This window comes from Babylonia areolata, chromosome 12 (assembly GCF_041734735.1).
Source record: "Babylonia areolata isolate BAREFJ2019XMU chromosome 12, ASM4173473v1, whole genome shotgun sequence".
NCBI lineage: Eukaryota > Metazoa > Mollusca > Gastropoda > Neogastropoda > Buccinidae > Babylonia > Babylonia areolata.
In genome coordinates this window covers 975792-989631 of record NC_134887.1, presented here as the reverse complement: position 1 = coordinate 989631, position 13840 = coordinate 975792, and the positions used below count along the sequence as shown (strand labels likewise).

The 13840-nt window shown below is 49.9% G+C and overlaps 1 protein-coding gene across 8 annotated transcripts in view; it reads right to left on the bottom strand.

Annotated features, from left to right (window-relative positions):
* Positions 1 to 1045: 1045 nt before the first annotated feature.
* Positions 1046 to 13840, bottom strand: part of LOC143288291 (BTB/POZ domain-containing adapter for CUL3-mediated RhoA degradation protein 3-like) — a 34543-nt gene continuing 21748 nt past the window's right edge. The window contains exons 4-7 of one of the 8 annotated variants that reach the window (XR_013056052.1): positions 9628 to 9680; positions 6727 to 6925; positions 2064 to 4707; positions 1046 to 2011 (exon numbers count right to left, since the gene is read on the bottom strand). Coding sequence is in view for 1 of the 8 variants with exons in the window: in XM_076596640.1 (XP_076452755.1) it covers positions 4525 to 4707; positions 6727 to 6925; positions 9628 to 9680 (435 nt within the window). In the remaining 7 variants the exon portion in view is untranslated. Of the gene's footprint in view, positions 4708 to 6726; positions 6926 to 9627; positions 9681 to 13840 lie in introns of all 8 variants that reach the window. The other 7 variants (XR_013056053.1, XR_013056054.1, XR_013056055.1 and 4 more) reach the window with 7 other exon arrangements.

Here is a 13840-nt window from a genome sequence, read left to right as displayed (position 1 = left end):
CTGCTCCCTGCTCCACTCTCTCCCTGCTCCACTCTCTCCCTGCTCCACTCTCTCCCCGCTCCCTGCTCCACTCTCTCCCCGCTCCCTGCTCCACTCTCTCCACACTCCACTCTCTCCACGCTCCACTCTCTCCATACTCCACTCTCTCCCCGCTCCCTGCTCCACTCTCTCCACACTCCACTCTCTCCCTGCTCCACTCTCTCCCCGCTCCCTGCTCCACTCTCTCCCCGCTCCCTGCTCCACTCTCTCCACACTCCACTCTCTCCACACTCCACTCTCTCCCTGCTCCACTCTCTCCCCGCTCCCTGCTCCACTCTCTCCCCGCTCCCTGCTCCACTCTCTCCACACTCCACTCTCTCCCTGCTCCACTCTCTCCCCACTCCACTCTCTCCCCGCTCCCTGCTCCACTCTCTCCACACTCCACTCTCTCCACACTCCACTCTCTCCCTGCTCCACTCTCTCCCCGCTCCACTCTCTCCCTGCTCCACTCTCTCCCCACTCCACTCTCTCCCCACTCCACTCTCTCCCTGCTCCACTCTCTCCCTGCTCCCTGCTCCACTCTCTCCCTGCTCCACTCTCTCCCCGCTCCCTGCTCCACTCTCTCCACACTCCACTCTCTCCACGCTCCACTCTCTCCACACTCCACTCTCTCCACGCTCCACTCTCTCCACGCTCCACTCTCTCCACACTCCACTCTCTCCACGCTCCACTCTCTCCACACTCCACTCTCTCCCCGCTCCCTGCTCCACTCTCTCCACGCTCCACTCTCTCCCCGCTCCCTGCTCCACTCTCTCCACACTCCACTCTCTCCCCGCTCCCCTCTCTCCCCGCTCCCTGCTCCACTCTCTCCACACTCCACTCTCTCCACACTCCACTCTCTCCCCGCTCCCTGCTCCACTCTCTCCCCGCTCCCTGCTCCACTCTCTCCACACTCCACTCTCTCCCCGCTCCCTGCTCCACTCTCTCCCCGCTCCCTGCTCCACTCTCTCCCCGCTCCACTCTCTCCCCGCTCCCTGCTCCACTCTCTCCCCACTCCACTCTCTCCCCGCTGCCTGCTCCACTCTCTCCCCGCTCCACTCTCTCCCCGCTCCACTCTCTCCCTGCTCCACTCTCTCCCCGCTCCACTCTCTCACTGTTCTGCACTCTCTCTCTGCTACACGCTCACTGCTACACTCTCCTTGCTACACTCTCCCGGCTACACTCTCTCCCTGCTCCACACTCTCCTTGCTCTACACTCTCTCCCTGCTACAATCTCCTTGCTACACTCTCTCCCTGCTCCATTCTCCTAGCTCTGCACTCTCTCCCTGCTCCTCTCCCTGCTCCACTCTCCCTGCTCTGCACTCTCTCCCTGCTACAATCTCCTTGCTACACTCAAAAAGTTCAAAACTGCAGGACGACTGACTCTCAAAGCAAAGAAACGTCAACACATCACTCCCCTACTCACTTCCCTTCACTGGCTCCCCATTCAAGCATGAATACAATGCAAACTCTCAGTCCTTTGTCACAATTTCTTCACTGATTCTTGCCCTGTCTGTCTTTCAGATGTACTTTCTATCTATTCACCATCCAGACAACTCTGTTCTTCAAATGACAAGCGCACACTGTCCATTCCAAAGATTCGTACTAAAACTTATGGTGAACGTTCCTTTTCTTTTGTTGCACCTAAACAATGGAATACACTGCCCTCACATCTCCGTCACACTCCAACTCCCGCATTCAAGAGAGCACTCAAAACATCTCTTTTCAAACTGTACTTCTCTCACTGAAACTTTTCCATCTGCATATGCCTGCAGTGATTTTTGTTGCTGGATGTGCTGTTAGTGTTGATCTGTATGCATCTGTGATGATTTTGGTGTTTTTCGTGATACCTGGTTCCCTGGTGATTATTTTTGACAATGGTGAAAGTGATGTGCTTTGTTTTGCTGTGATTTGCACCTGTGTGATTGAGACTGTGATGGCGCCTGTGTGATTTACTGTGATGGCACCTGTGTGATTGAGACTGTGATGGCACCTGTGTGATTGAGACTGTGATGGCACCTGTGTGATTGAGACTGTGATGGCACCTGTGTGATTTACTGTGATGGCACCTGTGTGATTTACTGTGATGGCACCTGTGTGATTGAGACTGTGATGGCGCCTGTGTGATTTACTGTGATGGCACCTGTGTGATTTACTGTGATGGCACCTGTGTGATTTACTGTGATGGCACCTGTGTGATTTACTGTGATGGCACCTGTGTGATTGAGACTGTGATGGCACCTGTGTGATTGAGACTGTGATGGCACCTGTGTGATTGAGACTGTGATGGCACCTGTGTGATTTACTGTGATGGCACCTGTGTGATTTACTGTGATGGCACCTGTGTGATTGAGACTGTGATGGCACCTGTGTGATTGAGACTGTGATGGCACCTGTGTGATTTACTGTGATGGCACCTGTGTGATTTACTGTGATGGCACCTGTGTGATTTACTGTGATGGCACCTGTGTGATTGAGACTGTGATGGCACCTGTGTGATTTACTGTGATGGCACCTGTGTGATTTACTGTGATGGCACCTGTGTGATTGAGACTGTGATGGCGCCTGTGTGATTTACTGTGATGGCACCTGTGTGATTTACTGTGATGGCACCTGTGTGATTTACTGTGATGGCACCTGTGTGATTTACTGTGATGGCGCCTGTGTGATTGAGACTGTGATGGCACCTGTGTGATTGAGACTGTGATGGCACCTGTGTGATTTACTGTGATGGCACCTGTGTGATTTACTGTGATGGCACCTGTGTGATTTACTGTGATGGCACCTGTGTGATTTACTGTGATGGCACCTGTGTGATTTACTGTGATGGCACCTGTGTGATTTACTGTGATGGCGCCTGTGTGATTGAGACTGTGATGGCACCTGTGTGATTTACTGTGATGGCACCTGTGTGATTTACTGTGATGGCACCTGTGTGATTTACTGTGATGGCACCTGTGTGATTGAGACTGTGATGGCACCTGTGTGATTTACTGTGATGGCACCTGTGTGATTTACTGTGATGGCACCTGTGTGATTTACTGTGATGGCACCTGTGTGATTGAGACTGTGATGGCACCTGTGTGATTTACTGTGATGGCACCTGTGTGATTTACTGTGATGGCGCCTGTGTGATTTACTGTGATGGCACCTGTGTGATTTACTGTGATGGCGCCTGTGTGATTGAGACTGTGATGGCACCTGTGTGATTTACTGTGATGGCGCCTGTGTGATTTACTGTGATGGCGCCTGTGTGATTGAGACTGTGATGGCGCCTGTGTGATTTACTGTGATGGCGCCTGTGTGATTTACTGTGATGGCACCTGTGTGATTTACTGTGATGGCACCTGTGTGATTGAGACTGTGATGGCACCTGTGTGATTTACTGTGATGGCACCTGTGTGATTTACTGTGATGGCGCCTGTGTCAATTTACATTTAAAAATTTTTTCATCACTTAGACCTACATATGTATATTTTTAGCCAATGTCATGTGTAGTTAATTATGTTGACTTTGTACATATTTTACGATACTTAGTCTTAAATTTGTATATTTTATTGTGAAGCGGGGTGAGCACCAGCTGAGATGGGGTATTGCGCTATATAAGCCTACATTTTATTTATTATTATTATTACACTCTCCCTGCTACACTCTCTCTGTGTTACACTCTCCCTGCTACACTCTCCCTGCTACACTCTTTCCCTGCTACACTCTCCCAGTGTTACACTCTCCCTGTTACACTCTTTCCCTGCTACACTCTCCCAGTGTTACACTCTCCCTGTTACACTCTTTCCCTGCTACACTCTCCCAGTGTTACACTCTCCCTGCTACACTCTCTCCATGTTACACTCTTTCCCTGCTACATTCTCTCTGTGTTACACTCTCCCTGCTACATTCTCTCCCTGCTACACTCTCCCTGCTAAACTCTTTCCCAGCTACACTTGGCCAAAAAGACACGCTTTATTTTGTCTCGCTTCCCTCTCTGCTGTATCATGTTTACTTTCTGCACAGATCACAACACAGCATGCTTGCCTGTGTCAGCACTCTCCTTCACAATTACACTGCGCTCAAGCTGAAAACTAGGTCAGAAACGACCACAACAACAGGAAGTCACCTTGACATACTTTCAGAAAGCGGAGGTTGGGCCACCCATATGTTTGCCTCCCAGAAAGCAGAGGGGGTTTGGGCGGGGAAAGGTGGAAGGGGGAGGGGGGGGAGGGAGGGAACGTATGCAGCAGACAACTGCAGTCCACATGCTGGTCTGTCTCACCCACCATTCTGTACACCAGTGAATGGCAGAGGGGTAAAACTGGAATCCAACATTGTAAAAACCGACAGCATCACTTGACTTCACAGACGCCGAAAGACATCACAACTTTCCCCCCCTTTCCCCGTCCACACAGAGCCGACGTGTTTCCCATCCCGTCTCTCTCACTGCTGATCCAACACCTTCACACACCTTCCCTACAGACATCACGCCCCCCTAGCCATGAGCCCCATGGGAGCTCATTTACGTCGCAGGGCTCTGTCCACCTTTTCGTCAGCATCATCATCGCTGTTGTCGGCAGGGGCGTCGTGACGCGCTCCTCGTGTGGCCTGCATGAGGGCGGCATCCGGCCCCTTTCCGCGCTGTTCGTACAGCAACACGTTCAGCATCTCCTCCAGGATCCGGGCCTCTGGAAACTCCACCTGCACAACACACCTGTCATCCATCACACCTGTCATCCTTCACACACCTGTCATCCTTCACACACCTCACTTGTTATCCTCCACACACCTGTCATCCATCACACCTGTCATCCTTCACACACCTGTCACCCTTCACACACCTGTCATCCATCACACCTGTCATCCTTCACACACCTGTCATCCTCCACACACCTGTCATCCTTCACACACCTGTCATCCTTCACACACCTCACCTGTCATCCTCCACACACCTGTCATCCTTCACACACCTCACCTGTCATCCTTCACACACCTGTCATCCTTCACACACCTGTCATCCTTCACACACCTCACCTGTCATCCTTCACACACCTGTCATCCTCCACACACCTGTCATCCTTCACACACCTCACCTGTCATCCTTCACACACCTCACCTGTCATCCTTCACACACCTGTAATCCTTCACACACCTGTCATCCTTCACACAACTGTCAGCCTTCACACACCTCACCTGTCATCCTTCACACACCTGTCATCCTTCACACACCTGTCATCCTTCATCCTTCACACACCTGTCATCCTTCACACACCTGTCATCCTTCACACACCTCACATGTCACCCTTCACACACCTCACCTGTCATCCTTCACACACCTGTCATCCTTCACACACCTGTCACCTTTCACACACCTGTCATCCTTCACACACCTGTCACCTTTCACACACCTGTCATCCTTCACACACCTCACATGTCACCCTTCACACACCTGTCACCTTTCACACACCTGTCATCCTTCACACACCTGTCACCTTTCACACACCTGTCATCCTTCACACACCTCACCTGTCATCCTTCACACACCTATCATCCTTCACACACCTCACATGTCACCCTTCACACACCTCACCTGTCATCCTTCACACACCTGTCATCCTTCACACACCTGTCATCCTTCACACACCTGTCATCCTTCACACACCTGTCAGCCTTCACACACCTCACCTGTCATCCTTCACACACCTGTCATCCTTCACACACCTGTCACCTTTCACACACCTGTCATCCTTCACACACCTGTCACCTTTCACACACCTGTCATCCTTCACACACCTCACATGTCACCCTTCACACACCTGTCACCTTTCACACACCTGTCATCCTTCACACACCTGTCACCTTTCACACACCTGTCATCCTTCACACACCTCACCTGTCATCCTTCACACACCTGTCACCTTTCACACACCTGTCATCCTTCACACACCTCACATGTCACCCTTCACACACCTCACCTGTCATCCTTCACACACCTGTCAGCCTTCACACACCTGTCATCCTTCACACACCTCACCTGTCATCCTTCACACACCTGTCAGCCTTCACACACCTGTCATCCTTCACACACCTCACCTGTCAGCCTTCACACACCTGTCACCTTTCACACACCTGTCATCCTTCACACACCTCACATGTCACCCTTCACACACCTCACCTGTCATCCTTCACACACCTGTCATCCTTCACACACCTGTCAGCCTTCACACACCTGTCAGCCTTCACACACCTCACCTGTCATCCTTCACACACCTGTCATCCTTCACACACCTCACCTGTCATCCTTCACACACCTCACCTGTCATCCTTCACACACCTGTCATCCTTCACAACCTCACCTGTCATCCTTCACACACCTCACCTGTCATCCTTCACACACCTGTCATCCTTCACACACCTCACCTGTCATCCTTCACACACCTGTCATCCTTCACACAAGTCATCTTCCTATTTTTCAAATACCATAATAACATTACTACCATCATTATCATAGATAGATTGATAGATTGATAGACAGACAGACAGAAAGACAGACAGACATATATTTTGTCATCATATCAACATCATCGCCATTATCATGATCATCATGATTATTGTCAACATCCTGATCATCCTGACTGTCAGAAGGCAGCAGGTGATCATCATGATTATTGTCAACATCCTGATCATCCTGACTGTCAGAAGGCAGCAGGTGCCACAGACCTTGGTGTGTTTCTTGTCCGTGCCGTACACGATGGAGGTGCAGCAGACCTCAGTGATCTTGGCGCCGTGTCCATAGAAGGCCCAGCAACAGATCTCACTGCTGCCCACCACATCCCTCACAAACACCACCCGCCCGTGGAACCTCAGCGACAGCTTCTCAAACAGCTCCATGTTCTTCAGCAAGTTGTCGTCCGAATTGCTGAGAGAAAAAGACATCATCAGTATCATCATCGGCATCAGTATGTCATCAGCGTCATCATCATTGTCACCATCACCAACTGTCATGTCCATGTCAATATATAAGCTTCTCAAACAGCTCCATGTTCTTTAACAAGTTGTCGTCCGAATTGCTGAGAGAATGGACATCGTCATCACCATCATCATCATGTCATCGTCATGTCCATGTCAATACAACTGCCGTTGGAATCCCTGAGAACTTGACATCATCATCATCATCGTCAACAGCAGCAGCAGCATCACCATAACAATTACAAAAACAATGGTGATGATGATGTCCATGTCAATGTGAGCTTCTCCAAAAGATCAATGTTCTTCAGCAAGTTGTGGTCAGAATATCTGACAAAATGATGGTGGCAGAATATCAGCACACATACATGGAAAAAACACAAAGATATGACTTTGACACACACACACACACACACAGACACACACACAGACACACACACACACTCAGACACACACACACACACACACACACACACACACACAGACACACACACACACACAACACACACACACACACACACACACACAACACACACACACACACACACACACAAACACACACAACACACACACACACACACACACACAAACACACACACACACAACACACACACACACACACACACCACACACACACACACACACACACACACAACACACACACACACACACACACAAACACACACACAACACACACACACACACACACACAACACACACACACACACACAACACACACACACACACACCACACACACACAACACACACACACACACACAACACACACACACACACACAACACACACAAGTGCAAGGCCTAGGAGTGTGGTCCACAGTGGCTGATTCCTGTCAGGAAAGACGAAGAGCAGGGAATGAAGATAGAGAGAACGACACCACTTGGGTCATGAACCATCCACCTGTCTGGGTCACAGCAACTGACTGACACACTGCAGCACTTGTGTCTTGCTGCACCATGATGTGACACACTGCAGCACTTGTGTCTTGCTGCACCATGATGTGACTGACACACTGCAGCACCTGTGTCTTTCTGCACCATGATGTGACTGACACACTGCAGCACCTGTGTCTTGCTGCACCATGATGTGACAGACACACTGCGGCACTTGTGTCTTGCTGCACCATGATGTGACAGACACACTGCGGCACTTGTGACTTGCTGCACCATGATGTGACACACTGCAGCACTTGTGACTTGCTGCACCATGATGTGACTAACACACTGCAGCACTTGCGACTTGCTGCACCAAGATGTGACACACTGCAGCACTTGTGACTTGCTGCACCATGATGTGACTGACACACTGCAGCACTTGTGACTTGCTGCACCATGATGTGACACACTGCAGCACTTGTGTCTTGCTGCACCATGATGTGACACACTGCAGCACTTGTGACTTGCTGCACCATGATGTGACACACTGCAGCACTTGTGTCTTGCTGCACCATGATGTGACACACTGCAGCACTTGTGTCTTGCTGCACCATGATGTGACACACTGCAGCACTTGTTGACTTGCTGCACCATGGTGTGACACACTGCAGCACTTGTGACTTGCTGCACCAAGATGTGACACACTGCAGCACTTGTGACTTGCTGCACCATGATGTGACTGACACACTGCAGCACTTGTGACTTGCTGCACCATGATGTGACTGACACACTGCAGCACTTGTGACTTGCTGCACCATGATGTGACTAACACACTGCAGCACTTGTGACTTGCTGCACCAAGATGTGACACACTGCAGCACTTGTGACTTGCTGCACCATGATGTGACTGACACACTGCAGCACTTGTGACTTGCTGCACCATGATGTGACTGACACACTGCAGCACTTGTGACTTGGTGCACCATGATGTGACACACTGCAGCACCTGTGTCTTGCTGCACCATGATGTGACTGACACACTGCAGCACTTGTGTCTTGCTGCACCATGATGTGACTGACACACTGCAGCACTTGTGTCTTGCTGCACCATGATGTGACACACTGCAGCACTTGTGACTTGCTGCACCATGATGTGACACACTGCAGCACCTGTGTCTTGCTGCACCATGATGTGACACACTGCAGCACTTGTGACTTGCTGCACCATGATGTGACACACTGCAGCACTTGTGACTTGCTGCACCATGATGTGACACACTGCAGCACTTGTGACTTGCTGCACCATGATGTGACACACTGCAGCACTTGTGTCTTGCTGCACCATGATGTGACACACTGCAGCACCTGTGTCTTGCTGCACCATGATGTGACTGACACACTGCAGCACTTGTGTCTTGCTCCACCATGATGTGACTGACACACTGCAGCACTTGTGTCTTGCTGCACCATGATGTGACACACTGCAGCACTTGTGTCTTGCTGCACCATGATGTGACTGACACACTGCAGCACTTGTGCCTTGCTGCACCATGATGTGACTGACACACTGCAGCACTTGTGTCTTGCTGCACCATGATGTGACACACTGCAGCACTTGTGACTTGCTGCACCATGATGTGACTGACACACTGCAGCACTTGTGTCTTGCTGCACCATGATGTGACACACTGCAGCACTTGTGTCTTGCTGCACCATGACGTGAAACACTGCAGCACTTGTGTGACAGACTAGATCCACTCACCTGGTGTAGGAGTATTTGTTGTTGTGTCGGTTGTACAGCAATTTCACCACCGGCTGAAACAGAAACAATGGCTGAACACCAATTTCACAGACTGAAACAGAAACAATGGCTGAACACCAATCACACAGACTGAAACAGAAACAATGGTTGAACAATTTCACAGACTGAAACAGAAACAATGGCTGAACACCAATCACACAGACTCAAACAGAAACAATGGCTGAACACCAATCACACCTGACTGAAACAGAAACAATGGTTGAACAATTTCACAGACTGAAACAGAAAGAATGGCTGAACACCAATCACACAGACTGAAACAGAAACAATGGCTGAACACCAGTCACACAGACTGAAACAGAAACAATGGCTGAACACCAATCACACAGACTGAAACAGAAACAATGGCTGAACACCAGTCACACAGACTGAAACAGAAACAATGGCTGAACACCAATCACACAGACTGAAACAGAAACAAAACAAAAAACAACACACAACAGTTGTGTAGAAAAAATGGTCCATCATCTTTAGTGCAAAATATTTCAGTTCACAAGTCATCTCAACATCAAAATGTTATGATCTTATAACAAGAGGATATTGTGATATGGTTTTAAGTATTGTGGTATGGTTTTTAAGTATTGTGATATTGGTGTAAAGTATTGTGATATTGGTGTCAAGTTCATATCGTGATACTGGTGTCAAGTATTGTGATACTGGTGTCAAGTAAGTACTGTGATATTGGTGTCAAGTAAGTATTGTGATATTGGTGTCAAGTATGGTGATACTGGTGTCAAGTAAGTACTGTGATACTGGTGTCAAGTATTGTGATACTGGTGTCAAGTAAGTACTGTGATATTGGTGTCAAGTAAGTATTGTGATATTGGTGTCAAGTATGGTGATACTGGTGTCAAGTAAGTACTGTGATATTGGTGTCAAGTATGGTGATACTGGTGTCAAGTAAGTATTGTGATGTTGCTGTCAAGTATGATGATACTGGTGTCAAGTATTGTGATATTCAGATTGCCGGTGACTAAACCGGCACTCCCACCGCTCCCTTCCGGGACTGGTGAGGCGGGTGGCTAGACACCCTTATGGAGATCCATAAAAGGGCGTTGGCTCAGGAGAGCCACCGACGGCCATCTAGCTCCACCGTTCTGTGTGCATGCCACACGCAGTTGGCCCCCGGGGTGTGTCTACCCATGCATGCGAAGTCTGGATCCGGCAGAATCTGCGGAAGAAACCTAACGGTTCAACAGAGAGGAAGGCGGTTACAGCAACGCACTGTGGAGTGCAGAGAGCAAGATGAGACACCGAAAGGATATCTTGGTCATCCACTGCATCCATGCTCATCCTCCAGTCGTCTCGACTTAGTCTTCCCACTGGAAATTGGTGGACCCGGACGAGAGAGTGAGGTTGACGTTGCGCAACTCCTCTTCACTTTAAACAAACTCATCGCGCAAGTCATCAGTCATCCAAAATGACCTTTCATCCTTCATCATTTCATCACCCACCCCCAAGTCCTGTGGCGACAGGCGAGCGACAAAACGACAGGTGTGGGTACACTGGCAGTCGCAGCCGCAGACCTGCACGCAGGCGGCTCAGGCCATATGGTTGTTCTTTGTCGACAGGAGCAGCGATGGAGCTCGGCAGCCGTCTGAGCGTCTGAGCAGCCCTCTTTAGGAATGCACTGCTCACCTCCCTGGCATGAGGAAGGGGCTAGAAAAGGTGCCCTAAAAATTGCCTGCTCCATATCACCCTGGCCAGCATACCGCGGCTGGCGGGGACCCTACATCAGCGGTCGAAACAACAAGAAAGAAAAGAAACAAACAAGGATCGTTCCTCTCACCATTTGTGCTTGGAACATAAGGACTCTCCTGGACAGAGATAACGCGGACAGACCCCAAAGGAGAACGGCACTAGTTGCATCCGAACTCGCCAGATACAACATTGACATCGCAGCCTTGAGTGAGACTCGGCTTGCAGGCGAAGGCGAGCTCTGTGAACAGGGATCTGGTTACACCTTCTTCTGGAGTGGACGAGGAAGCGAAGAGCAACGTGAGGCTGGCGTTGGTTTTGCAGTAAAAACAGCACTTGTCAGCAAGCTAGCTGGAATCCCAAAGGGAGTCAACGATAGGCTTATGACCATGAAACTCCCACTGGCATCTGGCCAGAAGCACCTCACCATTGTCAGTGCCTACGCCCCAACCATGACCAACCCGGATGAAGTGAAGGCGAAGTTCTACGAGGACCTTCACTCTGTCATTGCTGCTATCCCTAAAGCAGACAAGCTCATCATTCTTGGGGACTTCAATGCTAGAGTTGGCTCTGACTACATCTCCTGGGATGGAGTGATTGGAAAGCACGGTGTGGGCCACTGCAACCCAAATGGATTGCTTTTGCTTCAGACCTGTGCAGAGCACGAACTGCTGATAACCAACACAGTTTTCTGCCTCCCTACCCGTAACAGGACGTCATGGATGCACCCTCGCTCAAAGCATTGGCATCTCATCGATTATGTCATCATCAGGAAAAGGGATAGGCAAGATGTACGTGTAACAAAGACCATGTGCGGCGCCGAGTGTTGGACAGACCATCGCCTTGTAGTCTCGAAGCTGAATATTCGAATCCAGCCCAAGAGATGCCCCCAAGGCCAGAAGGCTCCAAAACGGCTCAACATCGCTAAGCTGAAAAACATCACCATCAAACAGACCTTTGTGGAGCTGCTGGAAGATCGTCTGGAATCCACCTCTCTGGACAACCAGAATGTGGAGTCTGACTGGAGGACCCTGCGTGAGCTGATCTATAGTACAGCTTCAGAGACCCTGGGACCCATGACCAGAAAGCATAAAGACTGGTTTGATGAAAACTGTGATGAAATCAAGCAGCTTCTGGATGAGAAACGCTGTCTGCATCAAGCCTACCTGAGCAACCCAAAGTCCACATCAAAAAAAAAAGCGTACGATGCCATCCGCAGGACTGTTCAGCAAAAGTTACGCCAGATGCAGGATAAGTGGCTGAGTGACAAAGCTGATGAGATCCAGGGATATGCTGACAGGCACGATATGAAGAGGTTCTATGATGCCTTAAAAGAAGTCTACGGCCCCACATCCTCAGGATCATCCCCCCTCCTCAGTGCAGATGGGAATACCTTGATCACCAAGAAGGAGAAAGTTCTCAAACGCTGGGCTGAGCACTTCAACAGTGTCTTAAATCGCCCTTCCTCCATAAATGATGAAGCCATAGACCGTCTCCCACAAGTCCCCATCAACGAAGCACTGGATGATCCGCCAACACCTCTTGAGACCCAGAAAGCAATCCGTCTGCTATCCAATGGCAAAGCACCTGGCTCAGACTCCATACCAGCAGAGATCTACAAGGATGGAGGCACTGTGCTGACTGAGAAGCTCCATCAGCTGTACTCACTCATGTGGAAAGAAGAGACGATCCCCCAGGATTTCAAAGATGCATCTATCATTCACTTGTACAAGCGAAAGGGGAACCGGCATGCCTGTGATAACCATCGGGGCATTTCCTTGCTCTCCATCGCAGGCAAGATACTTGCCAGGACCCTACTAAACCGCCTCACAGCACACCTTGACCAAGGTCATTTGCCTGAGAGCCAATGTGGATTCCGGAAAGAGTGCGGAACCACCAACATGGTGTTTGCTGCAAGGCAGCTGCAAGAGAAATGTCAGGAGCAAAATGCTGATCTGTTCTCCACCTATGTCGACCTCACTAAGGCCTTCGACACCGTGAGTAGAGAGGGACTGTGGAAGATCATGGCCAAGTACGGATGCCCTTGGAAATTTATTTCCTTGGTCAGCCAATTCCATGAAGGCATGCAGGCTTGAGTCCAGGACAAAGGCGAAACATCTGCTCCTTTTGCTGTCACAAATGGTGTCAAGCAAGGCTGCGTCCTGGCTCCAACGCTGTTCAGCCTCATGTTCTCTGCAATGCTTATTGATGCCTTCAGAGATGGCGATGTTGGAATCGGCCTAAAGTACCGAACAGATGGCAAGTTGTTTAACCTCAGAAGGCTTCAAGCAAAAACGAAGGTCATGACAGACATCATCAGAGACTTTTTGTTTGCTGATGATTGTGCCCTCAACGCTGGATCTGAAGCTGACATGCAACTCAGTGTCGACAAGTTTGCCACTGCCAGCAGGAACTTCGGCCTTACCATCAGCACGAGGAAAACTGAAGTTCTCCA